The 22084-nt window shown below is 36.8% G+C and overlaps 1 protein-coding gene across 1 annotated transcript in view; it reads left to right on the top strand.

Annotated features, from left to right (window-relative positions):
• The first annotated feature begins 10055 nt into the window (after window positions 1-10055).
• LOC131067984 (auxin-induced protein PCNT115) overlaps window positions 10056-22084 on the top strand; it is a 77674-nt gene continuing 65645 nt past the window's right edge. Inside the window, exons 1-5 of the mRNA XM_058003167.2 lie at window positions 10056-10332; window positions 10529-10726; window positions 10967-11139; window positions 11332-11434; window positions 11605-11929. Coding sequence (XP_057859150.2) covers window positions 10120-10332; window positions 10529-10726; window positions 10967-11139; window positions 11332-11434; window positions 11605-11929 — 1012 coding nt within the window. The 5' untranslated portion in view covers window positions 10056-10119. The remainder of the gene's footprint in view (window positions 10333-10528; window positions 10727-10966; window positions 11140-11331; window positions 11435-11604; window positions 11930-22084) is intronic.

Raw genomic sequence — 22084 nt, 5'->3', positions numbered from 1 at the left:
CTCAGATGTGAAGGCCCAATTCTTGAATCTTTCAGATATGAATGCTAAACTGGTCCCACATATGAAAGCCCAACTCTCTCCTAGGTATACAAATTTGTTCTCCAGTCACAAGCATTAAATAGTGACAACACCAAGAAATACTACATATTGCATAATCCATTAAAACTACTTAGCTTACAAGCAGACTGATGTCACGTGTCACTTGGAAGCAAATGCGGCCAACTCCCAGGAGATCATCTACCTTTAGTTCCACTAACCCATAATCATGATCAATAGTTTTCCTCAACCTTTTTCGCAATGCAATTGACATGATTGAGCTAAAACAAAAAAAATGTAATTCATATTCTTCACACTATCAATAACACCACACATTCACCACAAATGACACAACCAACACACGACCGGTTATTCCCACGTTGCAGTACAAAGTCAACATGTCGTTGTGTTATGTACAACCCAGCTAACGGTTTAGCCATAAACTATCCATGACATTCCACTATAGAACATATTTTGTTGCAATTGCAATGAAATAATGACTATGATCCATCACCAACATTGTTAAAAAGGCTTCGTGTGTTCTCCCCATCCAAAATACAACACAAAAACTAGACTTTGTTAAGGATTGATAAAGAAGGATGCAAAACACACTTAACGCATCGGCTGCGTCTATTATGGCTCCAAAACGGACCTTTCCTACAACGTGTTAGCGACAAATTAGTCAATCACAGCCGCTAATTGCAAAATTGATGGTGTAAAAGGAGTGTTTAGAAATTAAGATGGTCAATCTATGTCAAAGAATACACAAGGATTCATTATCATTAACAAAGTATTTGATGATAATTAATGGGTACAGAGACCTCCAATTCATTATTCCAAAGACACATGTCTTTTGAAATGAGTATCTGAAACAGAAGCCCAAATAACATTTCAAATCGGAGTTGGATCATCAAACACATGTATTTCTCAAACATCACAAACATCAATAATCTAGATATACAAATACACTGGGATGAACATAAACACTCTCATGCAAATCAATAGAATATATACAAATTTATAACACATAGTTTGCAAGAATCAGGATTTCGGGTTCATATATTCAACACTGGTTTCATGACTCGAAGATCCATAAATAATAATCGTATTGCATTCAGGTTGGAAAATAATATCTTATTGTCTAATATGGGGCATCTATAGCATATAATATAAGGCATCAACCAACTGCATTGTTCATTTTCATCATTATCAAATTCAGTAAAAGTAAGGACATTAATATTACATGATCAAGAACTGAAATTTATACATACATTTGTATCGCATAAAAAAATTATATACAACAAACTATATATATATATATATATATATATAACAAGCCCCTTTCAAAAAGTTGCACAAGCCTAAAGATTATTAATAAGGGGACATTACAGTGCAAGTAGTATTAAAGAAGGGAGAGAGAGCAACAACCTGGGAACGTCTGGATGTTTGCCGGGGAACTACTCAATAGTCCTTGAAAATCAACAACCTGCATGGATAACTAATGTTAGTGGTAGTCTACATTGGGAAGTAAATGCATTTCAAAAGATATAAAAGGAACCTACATGTTCATATATGAAAATGCAGTTTAACATTCAATATAAAGTACCACTAAGTAATTTATATCACCTAGATTATGTGTCAATTTTCCATAGTGCCAAAGTTGTGCCAAAGTTGTCTATATCAGCCACCTATTTTCGTACTATTGTTATGTGCTCAAGGACTCGAAATCAACGCTATGGTCCGACTAACATGCAACTTAGTCACACATTGTATACTATATTTTACATTCAAAGACTGCAATTGAATAACATGTCACTAACACGCAATAGCATTTGTCTATTCTCGAGCCTTGTTATTGACTAACTCCAACTCCAATTGTAAATTGCATCGCGTGTTAGCCTTTGGCTTTACCGCTATTAGTTGCATCAAATCACAAACCGTACATGAACAATGGTCCGAGAGGTTGTGTCTATTCTGGCTCCAAAATAGACAAATTGTACAGACTAACAATGCCATGTTAGACAAAAGCAACCATCAAATGCAAAACCTACAATTAAAAACCTACCACAAACATGGGGTGTTAGTCCCCCCATACTGTTTTTTGTAGCCACAATAGAGGCATCCCACTGCAAGAGTAACTTGAGTTTTGTGCTAGTCTTTTCTCTGACAAACATACCAAGTTTTGCATCCTGCGACATCTTCTTCCTAGCGAGATGTCATCCGAATGCGATTCCTTCATTCACAAGCTTTTAATGTGCGTGTTATGCACAATAAACTAGCGGTAACCACAAAGCATGCTGTAGCCATCCTCCAGCATGTCCACATAATTTTGTGTGGGCCCCGAGGAGTGAAACTAAGAACTCGACAACATATACCATGGGTCTGAGGGCCACGATAAGTTGGCATGGTATGCATGTCTAGGAAATGTGTGTCGATGCATGTCATTGGTATGACATATCCGCTGTTGAGCCACAATACACATAGCCTCCCACATATATTTGCATATATGTTTATTCTGCAGTTTTTGAGTGTGATCCAGTGCTTCCAACTTGTGTCAGACATGTCTATTCTGGCTTCAAAATGAGATTGTACCAATGACATACATGAGATGCGTCTATTCTGGCTCCAAAAAGGACCTATCGTACCAATGACATGCATCAACATACATGTCCGAGAATAAATATATATGCAAATACAAGTGGCAGGCACCTAATAGCTACATGAAAGAGAAAGTGAGGTTAAAGAATTTGTTTCAAATTGAGCTTCTTTTACGTGGTCTTGACCTCATTTACATGTTATGGTTTTCCTTTTGATGCAAGTAAACTCCTTAAAATCAGGTTGTTGCCCGGTTGATGCGACCATTCCTTGACTGTGCGTGACTTGCTCTTGTTTAGGAGTTGATCTGTTGTTTGTTAACAATTAGGAGTTGATCTGTTGTTTGTTTGATGATAACAAACATGCCACCTTTTTAATCTGCCTAATGTGGAAAAAGTAAGACTAATACATGAATGAAAACATTATTGTTGAAGGGGAATTTATGGGACTGCACTTTTCTGTGTCGTGTTGCGGCTTGGGGTATGTTGAAATCCACCTCTATAACTCATATTTTTCCTATTTCGGTTTGGATTTTGTTTAAAATCATCAGGGTTTGCATTGTTTGTTTGTGTTTCTTGTTTGCCTCTATATGTAGCCAGAATAACTTCAGCCTATGTCAAAAATTTACCTGTTTTGGAGCCGAATAGATGCATATCATCGCATTAGGGTTAGAGGCTGCTAGGGTTAGGTTTTCTTTTTTTATCTAATGAGCACCTAAGAATAATAGAAACAAAACATAATATTTCCATAGTTTCTTTTATCTATATTTTATTATGTTGTTTTCCTCTGTATTGCAGAGGACATGTTTGTGTGTGTGTGTGTGTGTGTGTGTGTGTGTGTGTGAGAGAGAGAGAGAGAGAGAGAGAGAGAGAGAGAGAGAGAGAGAGAGTGAGTGTGTGTGTGTGTGTTGCTTCATATATATATATATATATAATAACTAGCACACGCCAAACTGCAAACAAACAATGCAAACCCTGAAGGTTTTCAACAAAATCCCAAAAATCAGCCCTCAACAATGAGCCATCAATAGTCAAACCTTCAAAAATCGGACACCCTTCAACAATGAGCCAAAATATATGCACCCTACCAAACCCATATATATATATGAATATGAAGCAATATACACACAAACACACAAACACACACACACACACACACACACACACACACACACACACACACACACACACACGCGCGCGCGCGCGCTGCGCGCGCGCGCACGCGCCAATGATTGTTTATTTTTTCTAGTTTTTAATGTGCATGTATAAGAACGAGCATTTCATCTTTAACAACTCTGCTCACTATGGAAAACTGACACATATAATTATGGAAATATACATACCTTTAAAATCTTGTAGATCTTCTTCACTCCGCCAAACCACAAACAGGGAACCTTGGTATCTTGACACGACCATGCTACAAAATGATGCATAATTTTCAAAGATAGATCACAAAATGACATAGCAAATAAATAAAAAATTATTTGATGTCTAAAGGTTTCAAATTACCGTAGCCGTCTAAGCCTCCACCCAAATTGTTGTACTCTTGACACCTCTTGAGGCCACACTCACAACCACCTCTGCGATACAAAAATGATATAAAAAATTACAATCGAAAACATAGGGTTGACGAAGGAATCATAAAACTATCGTTATCTATTAGGGTTTGAATTTACCGATGCCACCATAACCCTAAACAACAATCTTCAATCGTACCACCACCCTGTGCAAGGCCTGTGATGGGAAAGGACTGATACCTCCCTACACATGAAAAAACCTGTGTGTTAACTGGCGATAATAATATACCCAAACAACTCACGTTATGCATGCAGTCGGCTTTTGTCCTCCCCTTCCGAGCCACAGATATTTTGACAATGCATACCTATAACTACAATTGAAGCACAACTCCTTCGCTCAGTGAATCAACCGAGGACATTGTCATGCCATGATTGACTTGAATTTACACCACCGAATATTTTGTTTCGCCTCCACCAGTGCGTTTTGCATGCGGCCCATGCAGCTCCCAGACGAAATATATTTTCAATTTTCAAGAAATCGAGTTTTCATTCAAAAATTTTAAAAAACTAATTGAAATATGTGCCCATAACATGTGACCGTCGATGTTAGTCGACTCGTGGATGCAATAAATCGGGTTAGCCAAAAAAAAATTGCCGCGTGGCCATTCAAAAAAAACAAAAAAAAACTGGCGGTCACCAAAAATGTAAACCGCCTGGCCAGCAGTATGTTAACCACCTCGCCCGATGTAACCGTCGCATCACGGTGACAACGGGCAGGAAAATGTTAACCGCGAGCAGGCTTTTTCGTCAAACGCAAACCGGCAACATCATCCACGTCATCGCCGCCGCAAATTCCTCCATGTCATCTGTGGGTCCCAGGAATGTTGCTCTCATGGACTTGTCGTACTTGAATGGTATGCCTTCGACATCACATAGAGGCATGTCGTTTTGGAGCCAGAATAACTATAGCCTCAATTTGGATATATACAAAACATTCATAACATAAGATTTCAAGTTGATGCAAAACATGGGTACGAAAAAGCTAGGTCAGCATGGACTTTATAAACACGTCTTTGACAGTCATCTGTAAAAAGGGTGGTGAACAGATTGAATGCTCCTTATTTACAACAACTGTATTTGGTTTGGAAGATTCTAGAATCGTATAATGGGATGAGCTCAAAAAATGGGAGTTAAATAATTTTTCTACTTTATCTTGTCACTACACATAGGGGAGATGAACCCAACTGGACTAAAACTTGTTTAATACCTAATGGTATTTTCACACTGTAGTAAAGTAATATTCATAATTTGTGAGCTTGAGTAATAGGATAACAAATTCAAGTTTCAAGGTAGACAATCTAAACTATCCATCTGGTGCCAATTATCAAGACAAAGGACAAGATTATGTAGCTACAAATAAATTTACATTTCCTTGAAATAATATTAAACACATTCAAAGAAGTAATATCAACATTGTATAAGGTTCATATTAAAAGAAAACACAACACAAATTCCAAAGTTAGTTCTGATTATTTTAATTGAATGATTAGAGCTTGCACCAAGTAGAGGTGTAATGGTAACAATGATAGCAATATATGCTAAAAGTTTTGCAGTTTTAAATATAATATAAGATATTTGTACAATGCAAGATGTTAATCATTGTATTCTTTGAGTTGGGTACACTAAATACATTTGTCTCTAGAGGTTGAAATGTTTTTGCTGGTCTAGTTGTCATTTAGTTGAAGATAGCATTACATGGCATGTGCAAAAGTTATGAATCACTATAATTTTGATGCTCTCGTAGATGAGTTTTCCTTGCAAGATGGAAATATGTTAGAATTAGCAAGAAATGGGTTGTTTAAGGTAGAATGCAGATGTGGAAAAATAAAGTTAGTGAGATATGTAAAAATGTAAAAAGTATGAAAGAGATTTAGTTTACAACTGTGTACCTTTTTCTCTTAGAGGGACAGTTCTTGTTGTGGCATAGAAATTAGGATTCATCACAAGATAGGTAGATCAAATCAAAACATTAAACATGATAGCTCAATCAAAGAAAACTCAATGCAATGAACCTAATTCTAAAGCACATTCAATGAAGGTATGAAAATGAAGCATTCAAAAGAAAACATTAAGCAAACCAGATCCAAGATTGAATACTCCTTCCATGCGGCTCCATTGTTGTTCTTTCCTCTTCAATAGTTTTGTGGATCTCACCTACAAGTGCCCTCACAATTGAAAGCAAAAAGCTCAAGAGTACTAGAACTAAAATTTGATAGTTTGACAGCAATTCGGATTTCAAGAAGTAATTGAAGGATCAAGGGATTTCGAAGGGGTTGAAGGGGTTGATTGAAGAAAAATTATCCAATTTATAGAGAAATTGGAGAAGTGACAAGATTGGCAGGATGCAATTCAAATGGAAATTGCAAATCAATATGTTAATTATGACAAATTATGCAAATTATGCACTTTCCATGCACAATTTTGATTGATTGATTATGACACATTTCATGTCAAAATTGATTGATTAATCAATTATGACAATTTCATGACAAATTGAAATGCCACTCCCATAGAATTAGGAGATGAAATAGGAGGGAAAAGAAATTAGAAATTTGAAAAATAGGAAATTGAAATTGATGAAAATTAGAAAATTAGAAATTGATGGAAATTAGGATTTAGTGAATCAATTAATAATTTTTCATTTATTAATCAATTCACAAAGAGGAATAATTAGCCAATTAAATAAAGATTTAATTGTAATGAGAAGACTTAGGATTAAATAAATAAATTATTTAATCCTAAAGGAAGAAATGACAAATTAGGTTAAATGATTGAATCATAAAACCCTAGAAGACGAATTAGAAATGCGAAAATGACAATTAGGTCTTGATTGAAGATAATTAATGTCATGATTTGATTTTGGATTGATAAATGACCAGTGCGACAAAATGATTTGATTGAATGCGCCAATCAACATGATTTGATCCAAATTGACACAATTGAGACAGATAATGATTGATAGTGAAATGATGACAAATCGGTTGCAAAATGACAAGATTGACAAAAGGACAAGAATTGACAACAAAATGAATTGCAAGATGACAAGATCGAACATGACAACGATCGATGACAAATCGATCGTAAAACGACAAGATTAAAGGATTGATGATAAATCGACAAGATTGATAAGAGGACTAAACCCTAATTAGGATTGACGATGTCCAAAATGATGACAAATGAATACGCACATTGATGCGATAGAGTAAAATTGATCAAAATCATGACTGGATAATGTTGTTGACAAGACCAAATTCGAAGACGAGATGATTGAAGAATGTAGAAGAATGACTCAATGTTTGCAAATGATAAAGACCAAGTGCGTGACATAGGAGAAATGTTAATGCGACGCAAAAACCTAAAATGAGGCAATGCGCAAATGTTAAAGTATGACTTCGCAAGCGTTGACCATTTTTAGGTGTCTACACTTGTAATTGGGCTTCTTCTTTCTTCCTTATAATCGTATATGGGTTGTGTTGCATTTTAGGGTACCACTTGAAGGAGAATGTTGATTTGATGGAGGTCATGCAATGATTTGACTCCGGATATAGCTGTGAATGTCAAGCCTTGTCTTTTTTTTTCCCAATATTGATTGTTGTCTTCTGGAGTGTTAATCCTTGGGATTTGTGTATTGTAATAGCCCATGCCATTGTGAGTGGTATTTGCCTATAATTACCTAGAGAGACAAGTGTTATTAGTACAACTTTTGGATCGTCTGGGTTCCATGGTATCAATCCTTGTTATAGCACATGTTGGGATGTCTAGGGATTTGGATCCATGCCCATACATGATATCAAACACTTCACCTAGAGCTCCATTTACAAATCTTGTTTGTGTCCATATGTTGATTGTTAGCATGATTCACTAGCCCTTGCACAGTAATACTTGTTTCTTGAGTTGTTCATCATCAACATCCATAGTTGATTCACTTTAAGCATGTGTTCCACTGCTTATTGCAATTGGTCGATTCAATTGTTTTTACATCCTTCTATTGCATAGTCTTACCAAGTCATTAATAGCAAATAAGTGTATTAATTTGTTAAATTGTTTTTAGGCATATTCTTAGGGAGTGGAATGGGGTTGTTGATTGTTTGGCCAAATGGGCTTCTGATCAAATGTATGTCTAGAATATTGATGATAAGGGGCAATTGCTTCTTGAGATGGCTGCTTTGTTAGATTGTTCAGTGGACAGTGGCAAGTCTCTTTAAGCTCCTTGTGGGACAACCTGTTCTTCTTTGTATCTTTCTTGTTCTTGAATAAATTTTTACCCCTCTTTTAGTTTAAATGGGAGAAATATGTCTTGTCCACATGAACACACTTATTATAACTCAAATTATATACAATATATTTAATATGTTTGGCTTAAGCTCATCATAGTTCTAGGGCACATGCATTGAATGTATTAACATGAGGAGTGACATGATATCTTATAATGATATCTTATAACTATTAGTGCATGGAGAGTGGCACTAGCTCAAAACATGCTTCAATTTAAATTATAGACATAAGGCTGTGATGACGGAAGCTCAGAAAATTGTGCCTCCCAACCTGATTATTCTTATCTCTTCTAATCGCCACTCTTGTTTCCTCAAAGATTGAAGGTGGCCAAATAGTTGCAACCTTAGATCCTTTCCCCTTAGAGTCCTTTATAAACAACTAGTGTTGGACATAACCTTATCTCATCAATTAGACTCTATTTGGAGATGCAAGCAAAAATAAACTCAACCTCCAAATTTAGAAATCCAAAGCGGACTCCCAATCCCACCTTATTATTTGGAAGCTTCTCCATGTGAAACTCCCAATGGGATCCCCACTTAAATTCTTCATCCCACCTCCTCCTTGTTCCTTTTGTGGTTAGTCTGAATCCTTCGAGTATTGCTTTTGGTCTTGCCCTCATGTACAACTATTATGGAATGAACTTTTTGCTTTCTTGCCTGCTACTTTCCTTGGTCTTAGAAAGCTTCTCTTCTCTGATCGTCAAATGCTCATAACATGATTTCCAGTTCCTGCCACTTAACCATAATCAAACTATTTGCTCCAACCTCTTAACTGCAATGATGTTCATACTTAAGCTCTTTAAAAGATCAAGACAATGCTAGCAGGGTACGAGCAGAAGATCTCCTAACTTAGTTGAAGCATAAGATTTCATTTTTGGATAGAAAATTGAGACTATTCATGCAACCAGACCAATGGAATACTGATGGAGACCATGAAGACCCAGAAAAGGAAGGTGCCTAATTTTTTTACAGACTTCAACATCTTTAGATGGTTCTTGTTTAAGTTTTATTTGGCTAAGTTACGTTCTTTGTTTAAGTTTTTATTACTGATGCTTGCCGTAGAATTCCAGTTGATAGTACAACTGATTTGAATCCATTCTCTTTGTAACAGCTATAAAAAATTTGTTGCCAGCTAAGTCTTCACCTGGTTTTTGTCTTGCTAGCCACAGTGAAAAGTTCCATGGCTGAGTTTATATTCTTTGCTTCAACTGATTGCAGTTGAGATCCGGTTTGTAATGTATGTGCTGCTCTTCTATTTTTATTTTTTCATATATATATATAACAGCAGCTGCGAGAACATGCGACCTCTACGCTTCTAAGTTCCTTATCTTGAAAGCAAGACTCTTATCCGTTTCGTTAATTTTGGTAGGCTGAAACAAAATAATGCCAGTCCAAGTCAATTTTGATGGGCTGAAATAAAATAATGCGAGAACAAGTCAATTTTGATGGGCTGAAATAAAATAATGCGAGAACAAGTCAATTTCAATAGACGGAAATAAAATAATGCGAGACCAAGTTAATTGCGACAGGCTGAAACGAGATCATACTACACTATATAATGGCGAAGAGTTGTATATGCTAAACATTGTAACATAACATTTCAACTTCATTCATATCTGCACAGAAGAAAATACTGCAATGGCGAATGTGTGCACGAAAAAGTTGGGACAGCAGGGACTGTGTGTCTCTGAACAGGGTCTGGGATGTATGGGTATGTCCTTTTTGTACGGCCCTCCCAAACCTGAGCAAGAGATGATTGACCTCATTCACTATGCTGTCAACAGAGGTGTCACTTTTCTTGATACTTCAGACATGTATGGACCAGAAACCAATGAAATTCTTATAGGAAAGGTCAGTTTTGTTACCAAATCTTAACCTCACACTTCCATGGCTTTCAAAAAAAAATGCCTAAAAGCTTTACAGATGGTTGTCCCTGTTCTTTTTTAGAAGTGTCCTGTTTTCAATTCTTAATCTATTACTCCTAACAACTTAACGTATTTTCCCATTGTTCTAACTTATGCATATTGCCTTTATTGTTCCTAAATAGGCTCTGAAAGGCATCAGAGAGAAGGTCCAGATTGCTACTAAGTTTGGAATCACTTGGGCTAATGGAGAATTCGGCGTGAGCGGAGATCCTGCATACGTGAGGGCTGCCTGTGAAGCAAGCCTCAAGAGGCTTGATGTAGACTACATTGATCTTTATTATCAGCACAGGGTGGATACTAGTGTACCCATAGAAACTACTGTAAGTCTTCAGATCTCAAACCTGTAATCTTGCACCAAAATATTTTTTATCAGCTACTGTAAGTCTTGAAGATTTGAAACCTGTAATATTGCGGCAAGATATGCTTCATCAAGTTACTGTAATTCTTAAGATTTCAAACTTGTAATCTGGCTGCAAAATGTTCTTTTATCAAGCTTTTACTGAGGTCTAGCAAAACAAAAGAAATCTGATAACAAGCAATTGACTTGGCCTTTTACACAGATGGGTGAACTGAAGAAGCTGGTAGAAGAGGGAAAGATAAAATATGTGGGTCTGTCAGAAGCCTCTGCTTCAACAATTCGTAGAGCCCATGCAGTGCATCCAATCACTGCTGTAGAGCTTGAATGGTCTCTCTGGACTAGGGATTCCGAGGCCCAAATTATTCCTACCTGCAGGTATACAATGTGACAGTACAATAACACAACAGTTTCATTTTTAATTCATTTATGTAGAGCACTGAGAACAAATATTTGTGAATCTGGGTTTACACCAAAATTTGAATTGGAGTTTTTAATAAAAAGCTTCTATGAATTTAAATAAGTCGTCTGAGATGCTGATTAATTTAATTTTGTTACTTCGATTCGCAGGGAGTTGGGGATTGGGATTGTTACATACAGCCCTTTAGGCAGGGGTTTCTTTGCCTCAGGAGCAAAACTTCTTGAAAGTGTGACTGATTATGACTACCGTAAGGTATAGGATTGAATTTTTCTTTTGGTATGTAAATTCAAGTTCAAACAAAATAAAATCTAAAGACAAATCTATATTACAAGATCAAAGTGGAGAATTGATGGTGACAATTACTTTGAGTTCATTTTATGATTCTAGATTAATCCAGATCGTATAATTGATTTGTTAAACAGGGGAGTCCAAGGCTTCAAAGTGAGAATCTTGAGCACAACCAAGCTCTATTCCAAAAGCTAAGTGAGATCAGTTCACGAAAAGGGTGCAGCCCAAGCCAGCTTGCTCTTGCATGGGTTCAGCACCAGGGGAATGATGTTGTGCCCATACCCGGAACCACCAAGATTAAGAACCTGAACGATAACATATTCTCGGTCTCTGTACATCTGACTGCAGATGAGATGAAGGAAATAGAGGCCATTTTTCCTGTAGATGCTGCAGCTGGAGGTCGAAGCAGGGAAGAGGAATTGCAAATGAGCTGGATGAATTCAGAAACGCCCCCTTACAGTACTCTCCATTGAATGAAAGCACATAAATGTTTGTATGTAACCTGCGTGAAATAAGGGCTTTGCAGGGCAGAGCATTTGCAATTGAACTAGATAAATTAAGGCATATGAAGAATTAGCAACATAGAAAAAGTTCCCAATAAATGGTTTTTTTCATCTTGTTCTACTATATCTTATTAGATATAGTATTTTCACAATCTATTAATAAAGAGCTTTGGGTTTTTTTAGTCTTGTTCTACTATATCAGTAAAATATCTTATGAAAGATATACTGTTTTCACAATCTATTAATAGAGTGCTTTTGTTAAATAACTGTATAAAGGTTTTTATAAACCTGATAGAAATATATGTCATTAATACTATTCATTAATAGAAACACATAAAAATGAAATATATGTTAAAGACCAGTTAACTATTTCTCTATGAATACTGGGATATTAACATTTTGGCAGGACAATATTTATGGACTTGTGATAAACCCAAACACTTCCAGTCAAGAGTTTGTAATATAGATCCAATAAATGAGCTGTAATGTCCTCAAGCTTCTCTCAAAGACTTCAATATTCATTAACCACTGTTACTCCACATAATTTGTGGGCTCCAGCATCAGGATAATCTAAAATGCTCATCTGGTGCCAATTACATGTTTTATTATCAAGACTGTGTACAAGAACCCGTGGCTACAAATAAATTCACATTTCCTTGAAACAGTATTAGACACACTCAGAGAAGTAATATCATCATAGAATAAGGACCATATATGAAAAAAACCCATACACACATTCTCGAGTTATTTCCAAATAGATTAGATGGCTTTGAACAAACAAGATAATTGAAAACAAGATGGCTTTGAACAAACTGCCTGCAAGCTTTACATACAGTTGATTTGGGACAAACCCTTACTTAAAAGTGATCTAATGTAACTTTAAAGATGCATATATTGAAACCATTAATCGAAAAATGTTGTCCCTGGTCTCTTCCATCAGTATATATTGTTTTCAGCTATTAAGATACATTGTTTCCAATACTTAAAATCTGTTACTTATATGCACTCAATTTATTTTCTAATAACTAACTTGTAGGTGAGGTTGGCCATGGTCTTGTTTTCTTTTGAAAAAATATTTCTTCCCTTCTCTCTTCCATACAACCTTTGTAGGAATTGAACCAAAGTTGTATGCAATTCCTTCTTCAAATAGGTGTAATGTCTGAACCATTAAGGTTGTATGGCTTTGGAGGACCAAGGCCTAGTAATAAGACTAGATTAGCAAACCCAAAAACTGCTATCAAGCGATTGACTTTGCCATTTATACAAATGGGTGAATCCAAGAGGATTTCATAAGAGGGAAATATAAATTATACAGCCTCTGCTTCAACAATTCATAGAGCCCGTGCAGTGCATCCAATCTCTGCTGTGCAGCTTGAATGGTCTCTCTAGAGTAGGGATTCTCAAGCCCAAATTATTCCCACCTACAGGTATACAGTGTGACAGTATAATAGCTCAATAGTCAGTAATTTCTTTTGTGCAGAGATCTGAGAATAAATATTTGCTTCCTCATTGAGGTATGAGGTAAGCTAGATTACCTCGAACTATTCTTAATGGTGTAGCTCTCAATGTCTGACATCTTTGCTAGTTCTCGATATTTGGACATGGCCTCTAATTTTATTTATTGTTTGGGCTTGGCATGATAGACTTTGAAGACGTGCCTCTACCATCCATGTTTTTTTGTTTAGACCATTGGGGTAATGACCCTTATATAGTTGCTAGAGTGTCATCTCTTGCTATCTCCTATCAAGGTCATTGGACTCCTAACATATATGTGGATGTAGTGAGTCTACCCAAAGAGATCATGGTTCCTACTTCCTAGTCACATGTATTTCAATCACCTACTAGACAACCCGAGGATCATATTCCTTATGGGTGGTCCTAACCTTCTTGCCCATCTTTGCCCTCTTCACTTTTGAAAGGTACATATAGGTGCTTAGATTATGACAATTCTTTTCCATTATAGTAGATGAGATCAAGAACTCGATAGTGTTCTTACTAGTTGGGAATTGGTTCTTAATGGTTTATTCCTTGTTGGTGTATGAAGAAAACTAGATTATCATGATCCCTTCCTAACAGTGTAGCTGTGATTGTCTAGCAACTTTTTTGGTTCTTGTATTTTGTGCTTGTCCCCCTAAATTATGTTTTAATTTTGTCTATTTTTTGAACTTGACCCTACATCCACCCTTTATTTTGTGAAAAATATAATATTCTCTTTTTAATATAAATGTTATTATTCATTAAAAAAATAAACACAAAACTAAAATTAAAATGACATGAAAAGTCAAATCTCAGATTACTTTGTTCTTTATGCACAAAAAATTGGAAGTTTTTTCTTGTTATTACAATTTAAACAAAATAGATTAGAGAGAATCTTTCTAAATTTATATTTTTATATTTTTTATTTCCAAATATTAAAAATAAGTCTGGTAACAATAAACTACCAGCGGATCTATTATGTCTAATCATGCGAGTCCAACTCAATTTGGATATATGCAAAACATTCGTAATATAAAATTTCAAGTTGATTGATATCTGAAGAGGGAGTTGGTCACATAACATTCCAAACTTGATGCAGAATGTGGGTTCGAAAAAGTTGGGTTAGTAGGGACTTTATAAACATGTCATCTGTAAAAAGGGTGGTGAACAGATTGAATGCTCCTTATTTACAACAACTTTATTTGGTTTGGAAGATTCTAGAATCGTATCATGGGATGAGCTCAAAAAATGGGAGTTAAATAGTTTTACTAGTCTATCTTGTCACTACGCACAGGGGAGATGAACCCAACTGGACTAAAACTTGTTTAATACCTAATGGTATTTTCACAATGTAGTAAAGTAATCTTAAAAGTGTTAAGGTTCTCTCGAAGACATCAATATTCATAATTTGTGAGCTTGAGTAACACGATAACAAGTTCAAGTTTCAAGGTAGACAATCTAAACTGTCCATCTAGTGCCAATTATCAAGACAAAGCACAAGATTATGTAGCTGCAAATATATTCACATTTCCTTGAAACAATATTGAACGTGCTCAAGAAGCAATATCAACATTGTATAAGGCCTATATTAAAAGAAAAAATAAGAAAAATTCCAAAGTCAGTTTTGATCATTTTAATTAAATGACTAGCGCTTACATCAAATGGAGGTGCAATGATAACATCGGTAGCAATATATGTTGAAAGTTTTGCAGTTTTAAATATAATATAAGATAATTGTATAATGCAAGATGTGAATCATTGTGTTCTTTGAATTGGATACACTAAATACATTTGCCTCTAGAGGTTGAAATGTCTTAGCTGGTCTTGTTATCAGTCAGTTGAAGATAGCATTGCATGGCATGTGCAAAGATATGAATCACTACAATTTTGATGCTTTTGTAGATGAGTTTCCTTGCAAGATGGAAATATACTATAATTAACAAGAAGTATGTAGTTTAAGCTAGAATGGTCTAGAAAAATAAAATTTGTGAGATATGTAAGTATGAAAGAGATTCAATTTGCAACTATGTACCTTTTTCACTTGGAGAGACAATTCCTATAATAGGGCTTCCCTTTTCTTCCTTATAATTGTATATGGGTTGTGTTGCATTTTAGGATACCACTCAAAGGAGAATGTTGGTGCGATGTGAAGGTCATGCAATGATTTGATTTTGGATATAGCTATGAGTGTCACTTGCCTTGTCTTTTTTTTCTTCCAATATCAATTGTTGTCTTCTGGAGTGATAATCCTTGGGATTTGTGTATTGTAATAGCCCATGCCATTGTGAGTGGTAGTTGCTTATGAGTACCTAGTGAGATAGTTGTTATTGGTATAACTTCTAGATCATCTGGGTTCCATGGTGGCCTAGTGTAGTTATCAATCCTTGTTATAACATATGTTGGGATGTCTAGGGGTTTGGATAAATGTCCATACATGATATCAAGCACTTCACCTAGAGCTCCATTTACAAGGCCTACTTATGTCCATATGTTGGTTGTTAGCCCGATTCACTAGCCCTTGCATAGTAATACTTGTTTCTCAAGTTGTTCATTATCCACACCAATAGTTGGTTTACTTCGAGTATTTGTTGCATATCTCATCACAATTGGTCGATTCAATTATTTTAATATTCTTTTGTTATGTAGTCTTGCAATGTCATTAGTATCAAATAAGTGTATAGAATTGTTAAATTGTTCATTTGTGCTTTGTTTAAGTTGTTTGTTTGTGTGTTTCATCAATAGTTGCCAATCCTCTTGTGTTGCAATTGTGTGTTGCCAAAATTTACTACCAAAAGTAGGTTATAATAACTATTAGGTCCATGGTTCCCGAATTAAAGATAAACCTCACTACTTAAAATTATAGACATGGTCTCTAGAAAAAATTTCTAAGCCTTGTGATCTCATTACACATGCCAAGCCATTGAAAATTTTAAAGATGGCTGAAATACATTTTAACTAGTCTTCCTAACAACTTCCAATATTGTTTTGGCAATTTGTGTCATTTTTACAACCTAAGAAATTATGCTTAGATGAGCTATTAATTTACAATAATCCCAAAATAGGACAACTTTCCGAGTTTCCAACTCAGCGAATTCTTTGTGATCTATCTGTTGGCATTTCTGATGTTTATGTTGTGATTGTCATTGATGGACACACACTTGCATTAAGATCCCCTTTATATGTATGAGTTTGAGCACAACCGGTATGTTGTATTATAGTCTTTAGATTATTGATGTTTTGCAGAATGTGTTTCCCAGTCTGAAGCGGCATGTTGACTCCAAGCGGTTCGAGGGATTAAAGTGGCATAACAAATTTTTACTAGTCTTCATTTTTGTCAAACTGGCAACCGGCATTTTGTATGAACTGGTAATACTCTGTGATGAGTTACCATCCACCAATTGTTTGACAGTGCCGACACATTAATGGTGCTTTTTGTGTTGTGGTACCAAGTATGTATTGAACCTAGGAAATTGTAATATAATCCTATTGGACCGACATGAAATCAGATTCCTTTATAAGGACATCATGTCTAGGGTTCTAGGTTGTTGATGTTGTTGTTGTTGTGATAGCTGATATTGCAGCTAGGGTTTAAGTGAATGAGGTGTTGGAGAGAATATGAATGTGTAGAAGACTGAAGTAATGCTGGAGTGCATTAGGAACGAGCTACCAAGGATCTAACCAAGCAGTCTGTGCAACTAGCTAGATCAAACACTTGTTGATTACTCACATCTTTGACAAGTCTGTAGTCCTTAATCAGGTAGGCCCAAAAGCCTTTTGTAAATCCTCTAACAAGGTGGTTCACATCTGTGGATCTAAAATCCTCTAGCAAGGTAGTCTTTAATTTGACTTATCTCCTAACAGAGATTGAGATTCCTAACAGGGTCTGTTCTAGTAAAGAACATTGTAAGACCTTAATCGATCTGGTTCCTATTCTGCAGATAGTTACTTGTGAGTTCCATCTCACCATGGTTTTTCCCATTTGGGTTTCCACGTCAAAATCTCTTGTGTTATGGTGTTTGTTCTTCTGTGGGTGAATGCATTATTAGCTATTTGGTTTGCATATTTGTTAACCGGTTTGTCTGCTAAATTGTTTTAGCAGTTTACTGTCAGTCTTTCAAAGTGTTTAAGTGCGAAGATTTTTGGCATACTAATTCACGCCCCCCCCCTCTTAGTATTCATCAATTGGTATCAGAGCCTACCTTTCTATAAGTTTAACCACTTGGAAAGAGATATGGGGGAATACACTTTGAGGGAACTTACCCACCGGCTCACTCAGTCTGAGCAAGCCTATGATGATCTTATGGTCAAATACAAGGCATCTCAAGAAAAAAGAAGAGAACATGCAGAAAAGCTGATGGAGCTATCTGAAAATAGTTCTTTAGATGAAGCAGACATAGAAGCCCTAATTGCTGAAGTAAATAAGTTGAATGAATCAAACTCCAACCTAAGAAAGGAGTTGGAAGGACTGACTATCCGGATGTGTCAAGAGCTTGAGAACTAGAGGAAAGCTGAAGATCTGGTGAAAGAAAGAGATCATGAGATCTCCAAGCTAAAACAAGAGACGAGTGTCCTAAATGCTCAACTCCATGCAAGCAAAGTGGAAAAGGAAGACATGCAAGGAGAACTGAACACTGCCATCTCTGAGAATGAAAACCTGTTGGAAACAAACGCTGCTATTTCCAAAGAACTCTCTAAGTCAAAGGAAATACTTGCTAAGTTCAATAAGAGTACTATTGAATCTGCCAAACCGGTCAAGAATACCAATGGACTTGGCTATTCCAGTCATGAGGAAGGTGAGACCTTTGGTAAAAATGCTGGAACATCAAAGAAACAACTGGCATCAAAGGATAAAGGCTGGCATCAAAGGATAAACTTGTTTGCTTTAACTGTCTTAAAGAAGGACATATTGCAAATGTGTGTAGGAGTAAGGCTTACAACAATTTTCCTTATTTCCTAAATGATAAGCCTAGATCCTATAGATTTGATGATAACTATTATGCATGCAACAAGTATGGGCATAGAGCATCTGAATGTAGGTCTGTTATAAATAACACTAAAAGATATCCTTAGAGGACCCAAGGAGTTGGTCCTGAACCTTTTGTGAACCCGAATCACAACCAGTTTAATGCCTTCAATCATCAGCCAAGAAGCGGTGGTTATCAAGTGGCAACTAGATGGAGAGAAAATTGTATGATTTGTCATGGTCATGGTCACACTGCTGCAACATGCAGAAGGAAGAATGGAAACATGAACAATGGACCTTGGAGAGCACCTGGATTGGTCTGCTATCACTACAACAAACCAGGTCACATTGCCAGATTCTATAGATCAAGAAAGAACATATCTGATGATATAACGATCACTCCTTAAGGAAACATTGATGTTGACATTGTTCAAGTGGACATGAACAAAATTTGGAAGGAGAAACCAGCGGTGCTACAAGAGGAACCGGTTTCTACACCTAGTGTAGAAATCATGGAACCAACAAACTAAGCTTCAGAAAAGCTTAGGGGGAGCGAACGGCGAAATGTTTCAAACCCCCAATTTACACAAGTAAAAGACCTTAACCGATATGTTATACTTGTCATTTGGCAGAAGACCGAAAATGATAAAAGGCAAATTAGGGTTTACACCCTAATGGAGGAGCATTAATGATGGTAGGTGAGGAATATGTTTAAAAGCATTTTTCAAATCATTTCTCACTATCAATTTTCGAGCGAAGAAAAGATTTTCAAAGAGCAGAGTGACGAAAAGGTGATTTGAGCAGAGATTTTGAGAAATTGAGAAACTGCGAAGGACATTCAAATTCAAACTAGAAACGGTCAAGTGGAGAACACAAAGTAGTGATTCAGCAACCGACAGAGTGTGAAGTGAAGGAGAATCGACAAGCCCTAATTTCACGTGTTTCAAAAGGTATTTCTCAAGTTCTTAAGATTTCTATCATGGCTTCCGCATCTCATACCAGTCCTAGTACATCTGTCGAGTTTGCAAGTTTTATTCAATGGAAGTCCAAATATAATGCCCTATCACAAGTTTCGGCTGGTGTGATAGTAGAACAGGGAATTTCTGACTACATAGATTGCAAGATTGAAGACCTAGGGTCTCTAGCTATCCACACCCAGTTAGGTTTATTTTGTGGAAAAGATAAGAAGATCAAACCAGAGTTTAATATTTTGGAGAAGAAAAAGCTCCACAATGTTGTTTACTTCCTGGAGGATTTCACAAAGGATCATATAAGGATCATTCTGAGCAGAGTCCATGGTGATAAGATGTACCTGGAGAGAACTCATGATATCACACCGTAGGAAATTCATGCAGTCACCGGATTCTACAACACAGGGGAAGTGCCAGCCCTAAGGATGGTCAACAAAACTGAAATGTCCAAGCTCACCGGTTCAGTGAGCGACTCATAAGGCATGATAGTAAATTCTATCAAGGATGATCTGGTGAAGTATGCATGCATGGTGATTGGATACCAAACATTCTCAGCCAGTAGAATTAACTCTGTATCTGCTATAGCGGTAAATGCTACTTACTGGATGATAAAGGAGGATGCATCATTTGATCTGTGCACCAGTATGCAGAGACAACTCCTGTTGAATCTAAAGTCGGTCAAACAAGATAATTCACTTAGGTTCAAGTTTGGACAGCTACTGGTTGGGTTGTTCTTCTATTCCCAAGGCTACTTTCCAAGAGTAGGAGATGTCCAATGGTCTGGTGACCAATTGATGACCAAACAAATCAAGGAAAGCATTGAAGCAATTAGAACCGGCTACCCTGATGTTCTGAACAAGTATTTTGATGAGTTCAGAAGGAAAATGAGCCAAAGAATGAGGATATCAGGTGACATCGTCAAGAAATATGAAGACGATATCTACTTCACCATCCAAGTAGATAAATGCATAATGGAGGCTATTGAGCCTAGATAGGAAGAAGTGGAGCCAATGGGCTATGAGGTGATGTACGATATGCTGGAAGGGTATGCCTCTACCCTTATTGTCTCACCTCTTGATCCTAAGGCAAAGAGGACCGGAACCTATCTGGAAAGGATTACACTGGTCGAGGAACCCTCTGCAATGAAAGAAAAAGAACCTGCAGTAAAGAAGGCAAAGGCAGTGCCTGCAGCATCAACACCGGTTACTACTGCAACTCCAAAAGTGACCAAGCGGTCACCAGCCAAGAAGAAACCAGAAGCAGCACCGGCTAAAGTTTTCGAGAGAAAGAGGAAGACAAGGAATACCTCTCCAGACTCAGAAGAAATTGTGTCTAAGGAAAAGACAAAGAAAACACGTCTAGCAAAGAGGAAGACAAAGAATGAACCAACATCATCTGCACCAATAAATATAGATATATCTTCCTATAAACCTTTGACACATTGTCAAAGAACAATAAAGAATCTTAGGAGAAAAGTGCTAAATGACTTAATTGATTGTTTTGATGACTTTATTGATGATGAAAAGGAAGCGGTTGAAAAGGAAATAATTCAGTATTTATGTGTTAATGACCGGTCGCCCTCAGAGATTAAGTCTTAGACACCGGATTCTTTATATATGTCATTAGACAATAGATGGTGTATTGCCATAGAAAAGGAATAGGAAATTAGGGAGAAAGTTTTTGCATAGTACTTTCCTGACCTGTCAAATTCTGAATTGTTTGATGTTATTGACCAAAATAAATGACTCTTCTTCACTAGAAGAAGAAGTCTCTGGCTGTTAGAAGGTAGAGTTGATGATGTTGAAAAGGACACTCATCTGTATATGACAACCGCTGTCCAGACTCACAAAGCGCGTCTAGCCAACTGGTAAGCTGAAAAAGAATCGGTTATATCTAAACCAGACGAAGTATTTGATGATGAAGGAAATCTGGTTGTTGAACCGATTGACACCATTGATGTCGATGCTCTGGATGTTGAGGATGTTACTCAGGAAACACCATCTAAGGCAACATGATAGAAGCAACAGGCTAAACAAGTTGATAAGCAAGTCGAGGACAAATAGGAAGGGGCAAAGGAAGAGGCAGAGCAGAGGAAGAAGGATGAAGAAGAGAAGAAGAAGAAGAAAGATGAAGAGGAGAAAAAGAAGAAGGATGAAGAAGAGAAAAAGAAGCAAGAAGATGAAAAGAAAAAGAAGGAAGAAGAAGATAAGGAACAAGAGAAGAAGAAGGAAGCAGAGAAGAAGAAGAAGGAAAAGGAAGAAAAAGAAGAGGAAAAGAGGAGAGAAGCAGAGAAAAGGAAGAAGGAAGAGGAGGATAAGGAAGTGGAGAAGAGGAGAGAAGTAGAGAAGAAGAAAGCAGAAGAGGACAAGGCAGGAGAAGCAGAGAAGAGCACCCAGATGGAGACTCTGAAGGCAACCAGGAGTCAAGCCAAACCAATTGATCTCTCCAGTCCTATCGATCTCCAGTCTGCAAGTGAAACGGAGCTAATGCAGAGCATCAAGGTAGCTCAAGAGGGCCTTGAAATCATTCAATGGAAGAAGGAGAAGGATCTAATTCAAGCGGCGGTGGATACGCTTACCGGTTTGATACCCGGTACAAATCTTCCCAAAACTAATTCATCACTAGCTAAACTCAAGCTCCTATGCACAGTAGTGGATGATCAGGTGCAGAGCCTTGAAGAGGCAGTAGAGGCTAATGTTAA

This window comes from Cryptomeria japonica, chromosome 6 (assembly GCF_030272615.1).
Source record: "Cryptomeria japonica chromosome 6, Sugi_1.0, whole genome shotgun sequence".
Taxonomy (NCBI): domain Eukaryota; kingdom Viridiplantae; phylum Streptophyta; class Pinopsida; order Cupressales; family Cupressaceae; genus Cryptomeria; species Cryptomeria japonica.
The sequence above is the reverse complement of the archived record's forward strand: the minus strand, read 5'-3'. Positions and strand labels throughout refer to the sequence as shown.